Source organism: Engystomops pustulosus, chromosome 1 (genome assembly GCF_040894005.1).
Source record: "Engystomops pustulosus chromosome 1, aEngPut4.maternal, whole genome shotgun sequence".
Taxonomy (NCBI): domain Eukaryota; kingdom Metazoa; phylum Chordata; class Amphibia; order Anura; family Leptodactylidae; genus Engystomops; species Engystomops pustulosus.
In genome coordinates, this window is record NC_092411.1 from 42,769,094 (window position 1) to 42,792,365 (window position 23,272).

The window sequence follows — 23,272 nt, forward strand, 5'->3', positions numbered from 1 at the left end:
GTGATGTAAGTGAGAATTTCAGCTTACGCTGCATTTATTCCCGGTCCTATTAGGAGTTCTCAATAAACCTAGCTGAAATTAATCTATGGTTGTGATCATTGATTTTGATGTATTACATGTTCTTGGAAAGGATGAAAAGGAAATATCAATCAATAGGACAGTCTTCCAGAGGTTTGCGTCTTCTTCTTTTCAACCGCTAAAATTGAATCTCTATATTAAGCAGCTAAATATTAGTTTGCCTGTAAGATCAGTGACAAGTGACTATATATATATAGTTTGTAATATCTAGAGATAATATAGTGATATTAAAGATATGTATTAATGTTAACAAGCACATTCAGCAATATTGGACCCACTGCATTACACTGGATTATAAAGTGAAAGTTTTTTTTTCCAATTTTTACCGGATTTAATAATATCTACCACTAGGAACTTTACTGATCATGAGAACATGGTTGCCAAGCATCCCCGATTAAATTTTAACTCAACTTATTAATAGGGTTAAGTGGACCCGTTCAAGTTTGGGTTCAGCTGAGTTTGCCCAAACCCGAACCTGAAAGTTCAATCTGGCGCCGTTACCCTAAAAATCCCGGTGGTGCATGCAACACATTTTCACACGGCCAGAATAAAGATGTGGCATTTAGAGAGTTAACACCCATTCCTGGTGCCAGCAATGATCACAGGTGTTGTCAACGGGAGGTTGGGTTTAACGCTGAACTCAAACTTCTGGCTGAAATCTGAGATGTTTGAGCCAAACTCACAAGGCAGTTTGGGTCTGCTCATCACCACCTATTAAGACTGGTGCATCATGTGCCAGTCTTCATATCCCCCTGTCAAACTTTTTTGTTATTGAGCACATATTTTAAGAATTGATCATCAAATATCACAAAGGTTAAAACATCTTAGAGTAAGGGCTCATTTACACAGCCGTGTGCTCGTCACCTCACCTCCTCCATAGGCAGAAGAGACGGCCCAGCACGGGAGCCATTGAAATCTTTGGGGGCTGTGATCTGGTCGCAAATAATGCAACTAGATCAGGGCTCCCATTTCGACCGTGTGAATGAGGCCTAAAAAAGCATTCTGCCTTCATAATTTTTTGGGAGTAAGGGGGTTAGGTGACACTGTCAATGGCTGTCACTTAAAGAACATATACCACCAGGATTGAGGATTGCAAACCAAGCACACTGACATACTGGTTTTTGCCCCTTCTGGCTCAATTTTCTCTTATTTTAGCTTCTTATGTCCTAGTTTTTACAAAAAAAAGGGCTTTTTAAATTATGCAAATAAGCTCCATGATCCACAAATGTTAATGGTGCCTGAATCCCCTTATGCTCATTTGCATTATTTTTTAAGCCTTTTTTTCTTTGAAAAAAAAGGGCATAGGAATATTAAAGAAAAACAGATCCTGCCAGAGGGGCACACACCTGTATGTCAGTGTGCTTAGCTTACAATCCTTCATCCTGGTGGTAGATTTCCTAGTGGTAGAGATACAGAAAGAATTAATTGCTTCATTTTAGGTATCACAAGTATTAAGTATCTGAAATGCCTTCACTATATCAGATCAATATAACCCTTTAAAGAAAAAAAAACTGCTTTTCAAACATTTTTAGATCACTAAACCCAAAGGGAGTTATAAAAACCAGAATGCTGTACAAAAACATATTCCCATTTTTTTTTTTAACTCCAGTATAATTTGGAAATAACAATGAAAATCAAGAATATTTACTTCATGTACTTTATCAGTTTGATATCTGTCATTATTTCCACCGGAGCTGCCAACACCCACATTAATAGCTTCCTCACTAAAAAGGCTACAGCTGTGTACGTTCTATTCAGATGCAACTAACTTGTAATTTATCTACATAATTTATGTGCAACTAGTAATTTACATGTAACAAATCCAAAGAACAGGTTTTATTTTAACGGCACAGAAGAAACGTGTCATTTAAGAAACATTGCAAATAAAATCATTATCTTATGTTAGATGTATAAACATGTATTTACTGGTAGAAATGTGTAAATTGCATTGGTATAAAATGCATTACTGTAAAATGTGTGATACTCAGAAAGGGATGAAATTACAATATAAAGAAAATAAAAGGTCATCCCAGTTCAACAAATTGTGTGAAAGAATTGTCGAAAGTTTAAAGGGCATCTACCACTTGGATCATGGATTGTAAACCAAGCACACTGACATACTGGTGTGTGCCCCGCCCCCTGGCTGGATCTGCTTTTCTTTTAGCTTCTTATACCCATGTTTTAAAAAAAAAAAACTTTAAAAATTATGCAAATGAGCCTGAGGGGCTCCGGGCTCCGTAAGTGTTAAAGAAGAGCAGATACTGTCAGTGGGGTACACACCAGTGTGTCAGTGTGCTTGGTTAACAATCCTTGATTCTGGTGGTAGATTTAATTTAAGGAGTTGAAGCCATATTTGCCAGGACATGGACAAGTGAGGCAAATACATTATTGTTTGGACTATATGACACACTTTTTAGCAAGAAAAAGTGTTGCGAAAAAAGTGCCTGTGCCTAGCAGCCCAAAATCAGGAGGTTACAGCACTGCCAGACCCTTCTCACATTTCACACATAGAGCATAGCCTCGGCAGCGCTCTCAACTACCCCCCAGTGGCTCACTTACACCACTCCTTATTCGGTTACCACGCCATCTTTAAATCAATAAAATTGGGTTAAAAGTAAAGGAAATAATGTATTTTTCGGACTATATGATACACTGGGTATCTGACTTGACTGAGGCTCCCTATGATACATTGCTCAAAAAAATAAAGGGCACACTCAAAAACACATGGTAGATCTGAATGAATGAAATCTTTTCATTGAATTCTTTGTTCTGTACAAAGTTGACTGTGCTGACAACAAAATCACAAAAAAATCATCAATGGAAATTAAATTTATTAACCAATGGAGGCCTGGATTTGAAGTGACCAACAAAGTTAAAACACACTACAGGCTGATCCAACTTTGATCTAATGTACTTATAACTAGTCAAGGCTCAGTATTGTGTGTGGCCTCCACGTGCCTGTATGACCTCTCTACAGTGCCTCAGCATGATCCTGATGAGGTGGTGGATGGCCTACTGAGGGGTCTCCTCCCAGACATGGACTAAAGCATCCACCAATTCCTATAAAGTCTGTGATCCAAAGTGGCATTGGTGGATGGAGCGAGACATGATGTCCCAGATGTGCTCAATCAGATTCAGGTCTGGGGAACGAGCTGGCCAGTCCATAGCTTCAATGTCTTCATCTTACAGAAACTGCTGACACATTCCAGCTACATGAGGTCTAGCATTGTCCTTAATGTGGAGTAACCCAGGGTCAACCATACCAGCATATGGTCTCAAAAGAGCAAAATTCAAATTACAGACATTAAATTACTTTGGGCTAGACACTTCATGTGTCCCCTATCTACAAAACAGAGCAACTCCAGCAGGATCCTAAAAATCCCAAACAAATCTTTTTCTAACACGGGCAGTGACCACAAAACAGTGACATTAATATATTGTCAAAAATAGTGAAAAGACAAGTGTCCATACACAAATAGTAACTGGCATATTGCTGTCATTCATAAAGCACCCATTAGATCTCTTATGCACTACAGCAGCAAGTCACCCCAACATGAGTCACCCTCACTGCATCTACCTGCCTCTGTTCATTATCTTACGAATGAAGAGAAGATGGAAGAGGAGCCGAGGGGAGCATCAGAAGGTGAGTATGTAAGCTTATTGTTTACACACCGAATTACATGAATTGGGGGGCTGTAATGAATTTCAACAAGGGGGCTGCATGGTATTTCATTATTTGGGGGTCTGCAGGGTATTTCATTAGGGGCACTGCATGGCAATTCATTAAAAGGGGACTGCAGAGCATGTAATTAGGGGCATTTCATTAGGGGGGTGCAAGGCATTTCATTATTTGGGGGGCTGCAGGGCATTTCATTATTAAGGGGGCTGCTGGAGGGCTTTTCATTACTAGCAGGGGGCTTCTTCAGGAAATTTCTTTACGGGGAAGGCTACTAGGCATGAAATCACTCGGGAAGCCACTGACCAATGCATTTCCCACTCTAGTCAGTGGGTCAGCTTATACTCGAGTATATATGGTATATATTCATTTTTGGTTTCCTCTATTTTAGAGAAAATATTTTTATCTTTATGGACTTTATCTTTCAGTGCACTAGGGGCTGAGTAACTCCAACTGATACACTTGCTTTTTTCCTTTAGACACTGCTTACACCACCATGCACTGCCTCTGCACATAACTATTGACCAACCTCAGGACCTAAGAAGATTTTATCAGCCATCATTATTGACATAGAAGAGCTAATAATGCATAATGTTTCCATTAATTAATAATTATTGTATTTGTAATGAAAAGTTATACAATTTTACAATATACTATCCGTATTAATTCCTCCTTGTGCTCTAGATCTCTGCTTGTGGTCATTCAACAGAAAGCTTCATTGTATGAATGAGCAATGCACCTTTGTGACATCACATGACTTTGGACCAAGATGTGAACAATGAAGCTTCCCGTTGAATGAAGGCAAGCAGATATCTAGAAAACTGAGAAGAAATTATATGGACAGTGTATTGAAAATTGTAACTTTTAATTACAGAAAAAATACAATTTTTTTTTAAATAAGTTGACAACACCTTTAAATTAAAGATGGCTTCATACATAGCCAGATATTGCAGCTCATTCCTATTTAATGTCATTGCAGATCCAGCCACCAAAGTTTCACATCCTTTTCAGTTGACTGACTATGATGGTACCAAGAGTCGGTTCACACAAAAAAGTCAGAAAAATATCTTTGACATTGGTACATTGGTACAATTTATAAATATTAATAATAATTGCTTTTTTTCTGAATAAGAGCATTGTATGGTTAGATAGATGTAGAAGTCAGAGAATATTTTATAGCTGTAAAAGTTCTAACTATAGAAAAAGAAACAATTACCTGTAACCACTGTGACTGGTCGCTTCTTCCAGAGGTCCAAGCGTTCACCTTGCCTTGTTTATCTAGACGAGCTTTCCTGGACTCCCATGTGAACATGTCCATGTTCAACGTTCTGAAAACGCTGGAGGCTGTGATTTGGTAATCTTGTATATGTCCTGATTTCATTCCAAGTGGTTCCGAGCAGCCTGTAAAAGCATCAAGCAGAACAGATGATAACAATGGCTTACAAGAAAACAAACATATTTGTATTCTTTAAAATCTATGAACTCTGCTGGGACGAAAGGGGGTTTTATTGCAGCGGGAGAGCAGATTAAATGAAATGAAGTATTCTCTCTAGAAAGATCCTGAGATGGTGAATATGAGAAAGCTTAATCATAATTGCCTCAGGAAAGAGTCGGAATAAAATGAGCTACTTTCACAGTGCTACGGTACTAAAGTACAGGCCCCCGTACAACTAGGCTCATCATCATTTCCAGGGGATAACACTGTATTTTCTTGTGTTCATGTCTACAATTGGAAATCATTACATTAGCTGGTACTGATGTGATCTTTCTTTATGTAGACTGTGTATGGCTGTTTTTGCCTTAATTAATAGAAAATTTGGAAATCTATTAGTGCCCCTCTTGGTTCTATATTGAAACCAACTCTTTGGGTGACATTTACCTTATCAAAAAGCTTTGATGTATGATAAAACCCTGCCCCCCCCCCCCATCATTGCCAGATACATCGGGAGGGTCCAGCCTCCTGATGTGTGCATCGGTCAGCTGCGCTGGCGTACAATTCTATTCCTGGAGTACAATTTATATTCTTTACATTTACATTCTTTTTAAGCCAAAAAAGTTAGAGCAGTTTTAGTTTTATGTGGAACTTATGTGTTTCCACAAACTTTCCTTTTACAGTGAACACAGACATGATGGAATTATACTAGTTGACCAATGTTGATGGTTCCAGCTGAGATCTAATGTTATACAGTACTGTAGATTTTTGGTTGAAGTTTGTTTGGAAAATATTCAGGGTGAAAAGGACCACTCGCTATTCCAAATCTTTTGTGTTGAGTATCTGTTGGTAGTTTGGGAACTACAGTTGGAGCCATATCCAGTTTTTTTGGTGTCCATATTGAATGATGTTTTATATTTTTATAATTTTTTTTTTATAGAAGAGTGGTATAAAGGAGAATATATTTAGCTTAAACATCTTTATTTAAAATTCCCCTGCTAATGTAATCATTAAGTTTTGATAGTTTGAAGGATTTTATAGCCCAAAAAATGATAAAAATTATAAAATTAGCCCCTCCTTCATACATTAGTAAATTAAAGGGGCCACTCATGTTTTTTGTAATGTGTGTGTAAGTGGGGGTAGGGCAAGATACAAGGTAATTTACCAATATGCATCTATTTGCTTTTTTGATATGTAAAGTGTAGCCTTGTGTCTGTTCTGGTAAAGTTCTGTACTGCTTTCTTGATATGTAAAGTGAAGCTTCCTTCCTTTTACCTCAACAGCCAGACATTCCTGTCCATAAAATGGCTACAGATGAAGGGTCATGTGATCTCTATCTGTCCATAAGCAATTGCCCTGCTAGGACCTTAATCTTATATTCATGAATACTGTCATAAGGTCCTGGCAGGGCAATTGATCATGGATAGTTAGAGATCACATGACCCTCCATTTATGGTCAGGAATGACTGGCTGATGAGGTACCAGACAGGAGGCTTAAATTTACAAGAAAGAATCTATCAAAAAAGCGGTGCAGAACTATTAATAGATGTATATTGGTAAATTACCTAATATGTAAATAAGTGGCCAACCCCTTTAAAATAGATATTTACCCTCCTGCTATTTTAGATAATAAATAATACATGAATATCTCTGCATCTACAAACTGAGGCTTGGACCTAGACGCCTCTACACACAATGGCCTCTAGGAAACTTTTTGTATTTTTTGTATACAGATGTGTCCACCATTACCTTTGTGAGTTTGGATAAAGGGGTGTCTCCTTTATGGCCCCCAGGTGGTCCCCTACGTGGACCCCAGGTTTTGTAAAAATGTTAATAATATTTACCTAAGCCCTTACCGCAAGCTTCAATAACTACTGACTCAGCAGTGACATCACATAAACAGAACACACCGACTACATCATTATACAGGCCGCAGCCAGAGGCTGTAGCGGGAGCATGCTGTCACTACTTCATCAACACTGAGCTGCTGTGCTGGAATAGAGGCAAAGTAACCAAGGTAAGTATTAGTTCTTTATTGCTCTTACACCACCTGGGTCCCATGGTAAAAACATATGAATCCAGACAACCCCTTTAAAGGAAACCTACCACTGCTCGCATGATAAAATCATGCAAGCAGACCACCTGGTAGGCTATTTAATATTGATGCCGGCACATACTTTGTTAGCTAAACTAACGATCGTCGTGCCTAAAAAAATGTTTTACTTACATATGAAAATAGCCCTCCCGTGCTACCCTACGTCATCTTCGGAAGGGAGAGGCCTTTCCGATCTTTAATTATTCCCGCCTCCTTCATTGTAGCCGTCCTCCTTCAGGTGCCGAGAGCCGTGACGTCACCAAGCTCTTGGCACCTATTGCGCATGCGCAGATACTAACTCTCACACAGACGGCCGGCGATAGGTGCCGAGAGCTTGGTGGCGTCACAGCTCTCGGCACCTGAAGGAGGACGGCTACAATGAAGGAGGCGGGAATAATTAAAGATCGGAAGGCATCTCCCTTCCGAAGATGACGTAGGGTAGCCCCGGAGGGCTATTTTCATATGTAAGTAAAACTTTTTTTAGCTAAACTAACGATCGCCGTGCCTAACTAAAGTATATGCCGGCATCAGTATTAAATAGCCTACTGGGTGGTCTGCTCGCATGATTTTATCATGCTAGCAGTGGTAAGTTTCCTAAGGACTAATTTCTTCAGAAACAACATAAAAGCAGGTAGTGTAGGCATATCATCATAGAGTATCTCAACCTTATGTTCTTTTCAGTCTGGTCATCCTGTACCATACTTCTAGCTACATGTCTATACGAGACCAAAGGTTACATATGTAATATATTGTGGGTACATTGAAAGTTCAAATTATAATTTTTTTTACATGTCTTCTAGATACAAGGAACTAAACTGCTGTTACACATCTAGTTATGGCTTGGATATCATATTTCTCACTTTCATGTCCCACTAAACATTGACTTTTAGCAACAGCAAGAATATTATTGCTGTGACTGTAGGTACGTTATGATTCTAGCTCAACAAGACATCTGAAAATTATGCATCACACGCACAATCTGAGGTATCGAAACAGTAAGTTATCTAGAACAGCATAGGATGTACGGAAACCCTATTGAACTCGTAAAACAATGGCCTCACCGCCCTTGCCGGTGAATTTAGCGTTTGCTGTGAGGAGCTCATATCAATATTGAATGTGTCTTTGATTCTACTACAATTACTTGAGGTCCCTGTATATAGTTCAATGCATTAATTCACCTTTTGGTTATAATGGTATCTGAAGAAAGTCATCCATTGTAATCAACCTAATATAATATGGGTTCATATAGATCAGCCGCTTGTGCTTAATGACACAGTAAGCTCCGGCATGTGATTTGTTTCTCAAATGTACTGTCAGATAATACTCCAAACAGAATCACTCAGACTCTCCGCAGATCAATACTATAAATAACAAAGGTACAAAAACACGATGTGTGTCAGCCAGCTGTCGGTACTGCCAGTTGGCTAGGCCTTAGCTCTAGGAGGCCAACAACACAATTACATATGTAAAGCTATAACAGGGACTGAATAAATAGTTGAATTACATGGTATTTACAATGTGATGATGTAGGAGGAGCAGAGTAACGAGATGGAAAATATCAGACAAATTAAGTGAATTCTAATTTAAAATATAAATAGCAATTCCCAAATGTCACTGATGAGAATGGCCAAGACACGCTGGTTCTTTAAAAATGCTACACCATAGGTAAACTGTGTAAAGTACATGCAAGAAGGTGTGGAAAAATTGAGAAACAGGGCTGACGCCAGTACTGGGCATACCCGGGCAAGTGCCCAAGTGCCCCGGGGTGGGGGGGGGGCACATAAGGATGTACATAAGAAATATTTAGGGTTAAGGGGGGCTTTATATAAAATAATCATGATGGAGCTGTTTGGAATGATAAATTAGGGAATTCTTTATTGAACAGCAAACTGTTTTTAATACCGCCAATCACTGCAAATGGGCTTATGGAGGCTCTGTCACCCAGGGGCTTGGCGAAACCTGGAACCAACTCTGTTGGGAAGAATCAATTTGCTGCCACATTGGAAAGGAAGGACTGGCTACCCTAATAGTAGGATATCAACGCCCTTGTGAGATGAGCTTCACCATATTAAACATTAAAAAAATCTTCTTCAAGCCAGTCACACTACTGAAAGGAACTGCAGAATTCAATATAATCCCAACACTGGTTAACATAACAGAAAATCTGTTTATTCAATTAGTTTACACACAAAAGGGGTGGTTCCTTGTGTTACATATTGCTACAGACTTATCACACCTGGTTAATGGGCTAAGACCGTCATGTTAACCAGTGCTATGTCACTGTATTAGGTGATGAACGAATCTGAACCGCAATGTTGGGGTCCATGCTGTACATTGTGTTAAGGTCTCCAAAAGTGTCAGTTTCCGGAGGATTGCAGCTCCCTGATGACATCACAGCTTTCCTGGTGGTATTTAAAGATTTAACACCCAGGATCAGCGCCAGCACCAGACCCCAAACACAATTTTGAAGTTGAGGTTCTATGAGTCTGCTCATATCTGTATTCCATTTACCGTATTTTTCAGACCAGGTTCACTGGATTATAAGGCGAACCATCAATAAATGCCTGCCAAAATGTCTTGGTTCATATAAAAGGCACACCAGATTATAAGGCGCACCTGATTATAAGGCACAGCATCAATAAATGCCTGCTAAAATGTATAGGTTCGTATATAAGGCGCACTGGACTCTAAGGTGCACCTTTGATTTCTGAGAAAATCAAAGGTTTTTTTGTGCACCTTATAGTCCGAAAAAAATAAAAAAATAAAATAATTAAAAAATAAAATAAAAAATAAATAAGCAGATTCTGTGATGGCATTAGAGGCCTCTGGCACAGCCACAAAGTTTAAAAAACTGTGAAAATGTTTACTTGTGAAATATATACTTTTTAAATATGGAGTTCTATAGACAATGGATATCAATGTTATTCCAGCAAAGTCAGATGTACATTCTAGATTTCCACATTTGCACCATACATCTCAGGATCTGTCACATGTAAAGACAAATTATTTGTAAGACACATATGTAGATGTGGGGGCTGAAAAAAGCTTGGCTAAAACTTCACATATTTATCGCTTATGACTCCAGAAATATCCCAAATGCCTATGAAGTACCCTACTGTTTGGCCATCTGGTCAGCCGGCTCTGGATATAGAAGTGCTAAATCTTCCCTGCTGATTGATATAAATGTGTTATCATGTGAAGTATTAAAATATATAAAAGCAAACAAAAATTAGAACAAAATAGTTTCTTGTTCAACTTCTAATGACACACACACTCATCAATAGAAAATTCAGCTAAAAGTACAAGGTATATACTATGGAGGTAATTTATCAGGGCTTCTGTGCCACTCCACTGGTATAGAGCCCATTAAATAATCATAAAATTATTATTTCTCCCTTTCCACCACCTCCACACAAGGGGGGCAACGGAGGGCTTGAAGGGGGGTGTGGCCAGCTGGGGGTGCTCTGCAATTTCCATCAGCTCCATAGAGATTAATGGAGCAGAGCGGTCATGCAGTCTGAGGACCGACGACCCCTCGCATTCGTAATCTGTGGCGGTCTCAGCACTGATCCTGTGGATAGGGGCTAACTTTTGTTTGTGGGAAACCCCCTTAAATATGTGACAATTACATAGGGAGCAGTAAATGTATGCCTTTTTAAATAAAGTCAAAGAAAACATAACATAGGCAGCCCTTTTAACCAGCCTATTCAACCCTTAAACATTTCTCTATACTAAACTGAATTTAGTTGTGTTTTAGTTATCCAACCATTCCCACGATTATCTTAATCTCTGTTCTCTGTACCCTGTCTCCGGATTTCGGGAACTCCGTTGGCCAGGTAAGTAAATGTGCCCCAATGTCCAGATTCATAAATGTGTGGGGTGGGTGTCTCTCTATAGATGGGACATGGGATAGGGGTACTGTGTCACTATATTTGTATCATATCACCTGATTTCATTCCCTGAATATAAAAGAATGTCTGGATACTATATGTGAGGTCACACGGGTGCACAGCTCGCGCACCAGTGTGGCGTCATAAGACCATCGGCAGATTTCTTAGAACTTTTCTTAAAGATTTTCTTAAACTTAGAAGCTTTCTATAGAATGACAGCAAGCAGAGATCTAGAAAAAACACAAGTAATGGATACATAAAGTATATTGGGAAATTGTTTAACTTTTCATTACATAAACAATATCACTTATTTGCTGAAAGTGGAAAACGCCTTTAAGACAGCGCTATCTCTGTAGAAGCCTTATTTCTATGAATTATAATTTTAGGCATCCACCTCTACATAAAAGATTCTGTGTTGAACTCCATTTGTAACGTCTTGGTATTTTGATGGAAATGAGTAATTGAACCTAACCCTGTATCACTACTATGTCCTTGTTAAGTGATATTTTATATTTGAAGTATTATCCTCTGTGTTTATATACGTTAACAGGATATTTCTGATTTATAAATAATAATGAAACTAAAATACTGATAGTAAGTGATATATTTTAGAGAAGTATTTCATAGCTATATGATGGTCACCAACACGTAAATTCAAGCAGTTTCTAGGCAACCGGAACTGAAAGACTTAAAGGGGTTACTGCAAGAAAAGACACAGATCTAAATTTTACTATAGCAGCTAATAGTAATGATGCCACTTCATATGTATGTAGACATTACAGGGTAGGTAAATTTTTCAAAGATGTAAATGTAGAATGTACTAAATCCCAGTTATTAAAATTTATAAGTTATTTTTGAACAGGCAGTAAACCTAGGAGAATTTCAGGACACAAGCATAAATGAAATCCCTTTAAAGATTCATTTTTGGCAAGCTAGACTTTGCTCGGTAATGCTCTGTTCTTGTGATTCTATAAAACATGTTGATATTTTGGCCGGTCAGTCATGGCACCAATAAAATAGACGCAAAAAAACAGCTATTGAAAGGATTTCTTATTTCAACATAACAAAGTAGAACATCAAAATACCAGGATTGATATTGCATTTTTTATATGAGCCCCGAGGATAATAGTCCATTAACAAACCCGTATGTTAAATGCTGTTCCGGCAGCGCTAGGTCCTTCCTGGTAAATTGCATTTGTATAACAGAATTGCCTGGAGGGTTCAATATAATTTTCTTGGAAAATGAAATAATTTTGATTAAAAAAAAATAAAAACAAATCAAAATGATTTTTTTAATTAAATCTTAAACAAAATTAAACAGTAACCTGTAGCAAAAACAGAAAAAATAATCGCTACAAGTCTTCAGTACGATAGTGTCAACTCTAAAATCCTACTCACGTTTTCCCAGGGTTTGCACCATGTTTCTGAATTTTCTATCCCATGTTTTATAAATGCCAAGACCTGGGAGTTTAAATCTCACAAGTCACTGTGTCAATATACTGCATAGAATAGGGAGTTACTGAAGGTGAAAGGGCAGGCACGGGAGAGCTTGTAATTCATTTCACAAAAAAATTGCAGCCATGACTCTTTCTTGTTTGAGCTTGACTTCAGGATATACGTTGCGAAGAATAAGGTAAGGTGTCGTGTAGATTTACTGCAGCAATGGTGATATTTACTGTAGATGTTTATCACATGCAACTAGAACAATTATATGACATGTAATCACATGGACACAGAAGCAATTCACATTTATCCTTAAGAAAAATGAGTTAAAGGTCTAATTAAGTTTAACTTAGAAGAGCAACAATAACCAATCAAATTGTGCTCTAGATGAAGTAATTTTATATATACTCTATCCAGCCAATTGTTACTTCAAAACACAAGTTACGGCATAACACAGGACCAGAGAAGACTGGGTGGTTTATTTCCCTTCTAACGCGTTTCGGTATAGTTATCTTACTCATGGCTTGAGTAAGATAACTATATCGAAACACAAAGGCTGTAGCTAGTCTGCATTACCATCTAACTGTCCCGTTTATGTATGTCACGTGCGATTGAGAGCTGGAGCTATCGTTGCTGTTTGGATCCTAACTGCAGGAATGCAAATCAAGATCAGTTTGGTAGTTTATTTTAGGGGACTGTATTCCGCTAAACACTAGAAATTTTATTTCTAAAACAACAAGTAGAAAGTCAGATACCTGTACCAGCAATACTGCAACCACAACCAGACTTGGTGTGAGTTGTAAGACTGGGTATGTGGTGGTGAACTCACCCTGCTATGATCCTGCAGGCTAAAGTCCTGCATTCAGGAATGAAAAGCAAGAGAATGATGCAAGGGAAATGGGCAACAAGTGTCACGAGACAACCAGTACCAACAAGGCATAAAGGAACTGGACAGATATATAAAGGAGTTCCTGGAGGCCATCCCAAGCAGCTAACTGGGCCATCCTTCCATCACTCAAGTTAACCATATTCTGGACACAGCTGAGCTGCAGAAGAACCAGGTATGGCTAAATAAGTCCCAATACAGCAACAACCTTAGCCACAGTTCATACACCAGCACTTGGTGTTTAACTCCACATCAGCTACATCCTGCAGAGAAAGACTTTGGCACGGACATTACAGAAATGTTAAAATGCTTTAAAAATGCCTTATGGCACACAGTGAGGCAGATGTATCAAGCGCTGACACTCTGTGCCTCCTAACGCTTGATATATCCGTTGAGGTGGGTGCACCTTTGTATGCAAATCTGCAGAATTGTACTACTGGTACTGCTTGTACTGAGCCAGTGCTCAATAGCTAGTGTGCAGGCGCACTCACTCTGCCTCACTCTGACCAACTCTATCACCCAAAATCATCCCAAGACATGATAAGTCCTCCCCCCATATGTCCATTAATGTCTGCAATGGTGCTCTTTAAAACAACTCAGAGAAAGAGGAACAAGTCTTCAAAATGTCTGTTTTTGATACTGGCAGTCCCCAGTTCATGTCAAATACAGGTTCTATTTGGGGCATTAAGTGTCTGGGATCAGAACTGTACAGAGGCCATGGTGAAACGAGAGGTTTGTTTGTATCTAGTGGTCATCTGTAGGTCAGGGGGTTCTTCCTGTATTTAGTACTATCAAAAATATTGAAAAGTCATTGCCCCCTACCCTCTCCTTTTTTCCTTTTCATTGATATGAAAAAATATAAATAAAAACACATAGAAACACATTACCAAGCAAAATCCATGTAGCACAGAACATGTAAAATGTTACCTCTTTCAGAAACTACTTATACTGAAAAAGGTTGAAAAAGTCATTCTGCTATTTTTTTTAATTTTTACATATTTCCAGTGCGAGTAAACAACAGGAAAGGATTAACCCCTAGGCGCACCACGACGTTATACTACGTCCCCGGGGCTAGATGCTTAGCGCACCGGGACGTAGTATAACGTCTAGCTTCTGGGACCGGCTCACGAACGGAGCCGGTACCAGAAGCAGCGGCTGTCAGCTGTCTATCACAGCTGACACCGCGCTGTAACACCCGCGATCGGAGCCGGCTCCGATCGCGGGTGTTAACCCCTTACACGCCGCGGTCAAGCATGACCGCGGCGTGTAAGGGTGTTCCTGCTGTGGATCGGATCCCCCGTGCCGCTTACCGGGGGATCCGATCCTCTTCCGGGCAGCTCCGAGGACTGGCATGTGCCCCGGAGCTGCCCGGTCTCCATGGCAGCCAGACCCCTTCCGGGTCTGGCTGTAAACTGTCTGAGCATGCGCAAGCTTGCTCAGACAGTTTACACTGCTCTACAATAAAATAGTATTGTAGAGCAGTGTATTGAACTTAAACCAGTGATCAGAGCATCACTGGTTTAAGTTCAAGTATGTATAAGTAAAAAAAAATGCAAAAACACTTAACACTACACATTATAATAAATAAAAAATAAATACATAAAATATAAGCCCCTAAAATGTCACTTTCCCATAAAAAACTTAATAAAGTATAAAAAACATAAAAACACAAAAAACCCCCGCATGTTTGGTATTGCCGCGTCCGTAACAATCTGCATAATAAAACAGAATTGTTACTGGACCCGCACGGTAAACGCCGGAGGAAAAAAACGCAAAAAACGTTCCGAAAAAAGATAATTTTTAATTAATACCCTATAAAAAATGCTCTAAAAAGTGATTTTAAAAATTTTATGCACTCTAAAATAAGCCCACTAAAAAGAACAACTGTTCTCGCAAAAAATAAGCCCCTAACCAGATTTGTCAGCCAAAAAATAAAAAAGTTATGCATATGAAAAGATGGTGATGCTAAAATGAATAAGATTTTCTCCAAATTAGTTTTTATTCAGTACAATTGAATAAAATACACAAAACCCCCACATATTTGGTATCCCTGCGTCCGTAACAATCTGTATAATAAAACAGAATTGTTATTAGATCCGCAAAGTGAACCCCGTAAAAAACAACCTAAAAAAACTCTCTCTGAAAAAGATGATTTTTTATTAATGCCCTTTAAAAATGCTCTAAAAAAAGTGATTTTAAAAAGTTACGCAATCTAAAATAAGACCACTAAAAAGAGCTATCATTCTTGCAAAAAATAAGCCCTTAAACAGATTTGTGAGGTGAAAAATAAAAAAGTTATACATATGAAAGACGGTGATGCTAAAATTAACAACAATTTTGCCAAATTACTTTTTATTCAGTAAAAATGGTAAAAAATAAAAAATATATATAAATGAAGTATTTTCATAATCGTGGCGACCCATAGAATAAAAATAATATACTATTTTTATGGTATGGTTAACGGCCAAATAAAAAACACATAAAAATTTTCCTAAAAATTGATGATTTTCATTTCCTCCACCAACAAAGAGTTAATTAAATCTCACCAATTAGCTGTAGATGCCCCAAAATTACATACCAGAAAAGTGCATCTCATGTGGCAAAAGAAATAAGCCCCTATAGGTCCTCAATAAAAAAAAGAAAAAAATTATAGCCTGTACAATGTGACATAGCAAATCTGATTTGGATGGCGCCTCCTTCCCTTCTATGCCCGGCCGTGCGCCCATACAGAAGTTACCACCACATATAGAGTATCTGTGTACTCGGGAGAAATTGGGTATCAAACTTTGTGGAGCCTTTTTTAATTTAATCCATTTTAAATGTTTAATTTTCCACCCAAAATGGGTGTATTGTGAAAAAATATTACAATTTGCAGACTGCACCTCCATTTTGTTTTAACCCCTATTAACAAACTTCTTAAAAGTAGTTTTTCATACGTTGAGGGGTGTAGTTTCCACAATGGGGTAATTTACGAGTCTTGCTATTATTTAGGCCTCTCAGTGTCAATTAGAAGTTGAGCAGCTCCATCTAAGTACGGGTTTTGGCGATTTTACAAAAAATGTGAAAAATGATACCTAAATTCTGAGCCTCATAACATTCTAGTAAAATATGTGGAATCTTAAAAAACCATGCCAACATAAAGCAGATATTTGGGAAATGTAAGTTATGAATTTATTTGGGTGCTATGACTGTCTGCATCAAAAGTAGAGAATTTAGAACGTTGAAAATAAAGAATTTTTCAAAATTTTTGCCAAATTTTGTTTTTTTTCATAACTAAACGCAAAAGATTTCATCCAAATTTTTAAACTAATTTGAAGTACAATGTGTCACGAGAAAACAATCTCAAAATCCCCTGGATATCTCATAGCGTTCCAAAGCTATAACCACTTATAGTGACACAGGTCAGATTTGAAAAATGGGACCGCGTCCTTAAGGCCAAAATAGGCTGTGTCCCGTAGGGGTTAAACTATCATAACAAAGGTGAAAATTTGATCCAAATATTTTCTTCTGCTGTAGTTGCCTAAGCCTCATCACTTATGGAAATCTTTCATTTAATAAGTGGAACAAAAGATCTCAATGTAGGCTCCAGATGTTTCTCATTACTTGGTTTTATCTAAACACAGCTTGTCATATTGTATGGAGATGTGTTGATCCCTTTCAGCAGGTTTTATATCCAAAATTATTGACCTTGATGTTCTACAATTATGTCTCTGAGGGACAAAACTCTAAATACATAATCTACTTTGAATCTTAGATTTGCCTCAAATAAAAACATGGACAATCTGTTCACGAACATCATATTATACTAAGATAATGGAGAACTAACAGCACACAGTATACGGAGTAGAGCAGAAATCTGACATAATTACAAATGAAATATTTAGTCTAATTTTGCTATTTTCTAGTACACATAGCACTGTTCAACATTTGAAATAATATCCTCAATGTTTTTGTTGTATTCATATGAAAACTCTCAACTTTAACCAGACATTCAAAAGTCCTAGCAGGAGTTGGAAATTTTATTACATTTGTGTGTTTTAACTGACAGAACCTCTGTGTAGTCCTAGGGGTTGGGCTTTAGTTTGTATGAATTTTAAAAACATGGGACTTGTCTGTGCTGCAGACTGCAGCTCTAAGCCCCCATCTGTGTGCTCCTGTACAGCTCCTTCCACTGATGTCAGCTCACCAGGCTGTGAGCTCTGAAAAAGCAGGAAGGAGGAGCACAAAGGTTGGGGCCAAGAGATGAGGAATGAGTAGACAAGTCACATGTTGTTTTTTGAAATGCATACAAGCCAAAGCCAACCCCTGTGACTTTACAGAGGATTTTGTCAGATTGCAAGGTAAGTTATAACACACAATTATATTCTAATGCTATTTTTTAGAAAAGGCAGAAAGGCATATTTGCAATGCTGGTGTAAGGGACTTCTGCAACATGTTTTTAGTGAAACAGGTGACAGGTTCCCTTTAAAGGAGCAGGGCTTTCCCAACAAGCTGTCCCAGCCTATCAACATACACCTCAATGGGCAAAGGTTACTTGCTTGCTAGTCCTGCTGTATGGTGTTTATTTTTGACTGCTACCCGTGTGTGAACCCCGGCTTGTTCCTGACTCTTGAACTGCACTCCCTGGTATATGACCCAGGCTTGTTTCTTGAACTTGTGCTGCCTGCCACGACCTTCTGCCTGCCCCTGGATTCTGATTGTATGCTGTCTGCCTTTAATACAGACAGTTGCTGACTACCTGCCTTGCCTGACCCCTTAGTACCACATACCGGTGTCTCTGTGCCCTGTGAGACAGCTGCTATCTATACTGGGACCACCACAAGAGGTAGCGGCATTCCTTGACCCATATTATGTTTTTTGGCTATCGGTTTTGCCTATTGATTCTGTTCTATATTGTACTCTTTATTTTGACTTGTATCTTGGTTTTGACCTGTAAATCTGTATCGACTACTCTTCTATGGTTGTATTGTCCAATCTTTGGCTCTGTGTTTAAACTTTGACACAGTGAAGGAATGTCAACCGCTAGGTTGAGCAATTATGTAAGCACAGCTAAAATGGGCATTTAGTCTTAGGGCTCAATGTCTTTGTCTGTCCTTCCAGTCGATCCCTCACTGCATTACGCAATGTTCAGTCTAGATGAAAGGTAGGGAAAGACATAGCTGCATATCTGGATCCACTACCAATGTACACTTCTGAGATTGCAGTTGTGTGATGGCATATATTTCCCCTGAGGTTAAGCTTAATTGCATGCTATATGTCTATCCTACAATGCCCTGCTAAGACATATTGGGGCTTATTTACTAAGAGTCTGCGGAGCGCATTTTCGTTGACGATTTCCGTTTTGCACCGCATTGCGCCGGGGATTGTGTCGGGGATTGTTTGATGGCATATATTTCCCCTAGGGTTAAGCTTAATTGCATGCTATATGTCTATCGTACAATGCCCTGCTAAAACATATTGGGGCTCATTCACTAAGAGTCAGCAGAGCTCATTTCCGTAGACGATTTCCGTTTTGCACAGCATTGCGCCGGGGATTGTGTCGCACGCGATCGGATTTTGGCCCATCGGTGCCGGCTTGCACTCAACAGAAATCGGGGGGCGTGCCGTTGGACAACCTGACGGATTCGGACAATGCGCAAGATTTATCATTTAGAATTGTGTCACAAGACACGCACTTACAAGCACCGGGAAGAAGAAGGTGAACTTCGGCGGACCTCGTCGGGGAAGCGACGGATGCAGGAACTCGGGCGCACGATCTTCATGAATCGTGCCGGACTTCATCCTCGTCGGACCATCCGAATCTGGGATCGTGACCGGACCGGGTAAGTAAATTTGCTCCATTATCTAGAATTTGAACTCAAAGTGTGATTCCCCTCCCCTATAAAAAAAAGCCAGCCATAACTTGTACTAGATTTATTTAACATTTCAGACACCTTTTACAACTTAGAAGACTGTTTTGAAGTGTCTGAAAAAAGACACATGGCTAAGAGAAAGGAACACAAATAAAATACATCAGTGTTTAATCAATTGAAGCGCAAAATATTGAACAAAATAAGGCAAGCAAGAAGTGTCTGAAGATGAAAGTATCAAGTGCATCCATCAGTAAGAACAAAAAAAAATGTTTCAGTCTCATACTAAAGTGCAATGATTTATTCTGGAAACCAAGACTGAAGGGTCATGATGCTGTAGCTTAACCTTCCAGATTCACTTGAACCTGTATTCCCATCTTGGCCTGTTCTGGTATTTCACTATAATTTTCCATAACATTCGGATCCGTGGGGGTACAACCTTTTATATTTCCTTTTTTTATTGATACCTGCAGTTACATCATAGCAATAGATGAAGCAAGTCATCATGATGTTAAATGTGACTGATATTATCCAGGTAAGAAGGATTTAATTACAAGACTTCTTGGGTCTTATCCATGATTGATGAAAGGCCTTTAAAAGCATTGATCATTTTATCCCATGCAATGTTTTTAGCTTAATTTTCCCATACTGCATGCCTGTACTCAAAATATTATTTCTCCTTACTATGTCCCTGAGGAGTTCTATTTTAAGAGCTACTACAATTTCTGGCATCCCGACAGTGTCTATGCAGATATACAGAATTCTCATATTATACCTTGTGCATTTCCATTAAAAAATTGAATATGCATTTCTCGTTGGTGCTTCACGAATGCCATCCCATTTCATCTGTTCCACAATTTGGACCACCACTTATCTGACCTTCATTACTTTACTAGGAGTGTGCATAGAAGGACAAAAATTCCCAAAATCCACATCTCTAGTTTATGTTGAGACCAAAGTAGAAAAACAATGCATGTGATAGCTAAAAACTTTTAAAAGTACGGTAGTACAGATACATAAGCACAAAGTGGTGGGTATGGTCACTCCATAAACATAAGCAACCTCAGTCCACACAGATAAAGTGGGCCAAATTATTTGACAAGAACCACCAACCCTGCAAACAAAATGGGGAAGATTTATTTACCCGGTCCATTCGCGATCCAGTGGCGCGTTCTCTGCGGTGGATTCGGGTCTTCCGGCGATTTACTAAGGCAGTTCCTCTGACGTCCACCAGGTGTCCCTGCTGCGCTGAAGTCCGCCGAGGTCCGGCGGAGTGCACGATCCATTGCCGGGTGAAGGTAAGTGCGTGTCTAGCGACACTTTTTTTTTTTAATTCGGGGGTTTCTCCGAATCCGAAGTGTTTTCGTTCGGCCATGCCCCCCGATTTCCGTCACGTGCATGCCGGCGCCGATGCGTCACAATCCGATCGCGTAGTTATGTATATAGAGCCGCAGAACAGTGGAGGTGTGGTTAGACCCAGGACCGGGGTGGGAAGGCTCCCCATGGGTATCGTCGCATAAAACGACTTGGGGTCTGAGGAAGTTATTAATTATCTGACCTTTATGACATTTCCTACATAAATGTCCCAGCTAATCATAAAATAGGAAGTGTAGGAGTAAAACATTTGAAGTGAACATATATATAAACAAACTCTAACACATTTAGGTCACCATAGACATACACATCTTAAGCCTTCATCTAGCATAATAATAATTATCATCATCATATGAGGATGAGGAGGTGACACACGAGCTTACAGTCTATGAGGATGAGAAGGTGACACAAGAGCTTACAGTCTATGAGGATGAGGGGGTGACACAAGAGCTTACAGTCTATGAGCATGAGGGGGTGACACAAGAGCTTACAGTCTATGAGGATGAGAAGGTGACACAAGAGCTTACAGTCTATGAGGATGAGGGGGTGACATAAGAGCTTACAGTCTATGAGGATGAGGGGATAATACAAGAGCTTACAATCTATGAGGATGAGGGGGGGCACAAGAGCTTACAGTCTATGAGAATGAAGGGGGTGACACAAGAGCTTAAAGTCTATGAGGATGAGGGGTGACACAAGAGCTTACAGTCTATGAGGGAGTGACACAAGAACTTACAGTCTATGAGGATAAAGGCGGTGACACAAGAGCTTACAGTCTATGAGGATTAGGGATTGACACAAGAGCTTACAGTCTATGAGGATAAAGGGGGTGACAAAAGAGCTTACAGTATATGAGGATGAGGGGTTGACACAAGAGCTTACAGTCTATGAGGATGAGGGGGTGACACGAGATTACAGTCTATGATGATGAGGGGAGATACAAGAGCTTACAGTCTATGAGGATGAGGGGGGTGACACAAGAGCTTACAGTCTATGAGGATGAGGGGTGACACAAGAGCTTGCAGTCTAAGAGGAAGAGGGGGTGACATAAGAGCTTTCAGTGTATGAGGATGAGGTGGTGACACAAGAGCTTACAGTCTATGAGGATGAGGTGGTGACACAAGAGTTTACAGTCTATGAGGATGAGGGGGTGACACAAGAGCTTACAGTCTGTGAGGATGAGGGGGTGACACAAGAGCTTACAGTCTATGAGGATGAAGGGGTGACACAAGAGCTTACAGTCTGTGAGGATGAGGGGGTGACACAAGAGCTTACAGTCTATGAGGATGAGGGGGTGACACAAGAGCTTACAGTATATGACGATGAGGGGAGATACAAGAGCTTTCAGTGTATGAGGATGAGGGGGTGACACAAGAGCTTACAGTCTATGAGGGGGTGACACAAGAGCTTACAGTCTATGAGGATGAGGGGGTGACACAAGAGTTTACAGTCTATGAGGATGAGGGGGTGGCACAGGAGCTTACAGTCTATGAGGAAGAGTGGGGTGACACAAGAGCTTACAGTCTATGAGGATGAGGGGGTGACACAAGAGCTTACAGTCTATGAGGATGAGGGGGTGACACAATAAGTATAAGAGCTTGTGTAATGGTCCAGTCATTCTTTATAAGGGAACAGTATAAAATAATTTAATAAATAAAAATGCTGCTGCTTCAACCAGCCATCAGCTGCCATCTTACATACAAGATCCAAGGTGAAAGTGACTGCAGAGAAGCCTGGAGTTTGATATATATTTGATGTTTGCTGGATAACCGACGGGAGGAGGACATAGAATGGATTAATAAAGAGAGAGTTGACATTTCATGCAGTTAGAGAGTGTGATAGGCTTTGCCTAAAGAGATAGCTTTTAAGAATATGTTTGAAACTTTGGAGGTTGGGTGTTAGTCTGCTAGTCTGGGGAAGGTCATTCCATAGAATTGGTGCAGCTCTGGAGAAGTCCTGCAAACGTGCATGAGAGGTTCGGATTAAGCTTAACCCTTATATAAAACATAAACTGTCCTCAACATAAATAGTTTTTTTCCAATCCACAAATATAGTTTTTTTTTTAAACAACAGCGATAACATTGTGTCTGATCAGAGACAACTCTGATTATAGAGCCTTAACTCTTCAGTTGCCATGGTCAGTGGAGACCACAGCATCTGAGTGGTTACTTCCATTTTTATTGAATATAATGGAAGGATTCTCCCACATGGAAATTGAAAGAGAAATTTTATTACTATGGCAGCAGGGAGCCTTTGAAGAAAGGGTTCAATAATAATGTAGTAATTCTGCCAGTGAAGAATACGTGCCATCCTATAGATCATTCAATAGAAAAATAAGAAGGTTATTGCTTGCAGGTGTAAACTGGATTTTACCAGTGATAATCCACCAGTAAGATTTACAGCAATTTCATTGTATGTGCACTACATAAAAGGTATTATGGGATATCATAGGTGTTATGATATTTAGCTGTAAAATCAACTAATATTTTAGATTTTTGTGATTTATTTGCTATGAGATCAATGTCACGACATCAGTTCAAATCCATCTT

The 23,272-nt window shown here is 39.3% G+C and overlaps 1 protein-coding gene across 3 annotated transcripts in view; it reads right to left on the reverse strand.

Annotated features, from left to right (window-relative positions):
* Positions 1–23,272, reverse strand: part of EDIL3 (EGF like repeats and discoidin domains 3) — a 424,437-nt gene that overhangs the window by 69,743 nt on the left and 331,422 nt on the right. For all 3 annotated transcript variants that reach the window (XM_072139426.1, XM_072139425.1, XM_072139424.1), the window contains exon 9: positions 4,971–5,155. In XM_072139426.1, coding sequence (XP_071995527.1) covers positions 4,971–5,155 — 185 coding nt within the window. The remainder of the gene's footprint in view (positions 1–4,970; positions 5,156–23,272) is intronic.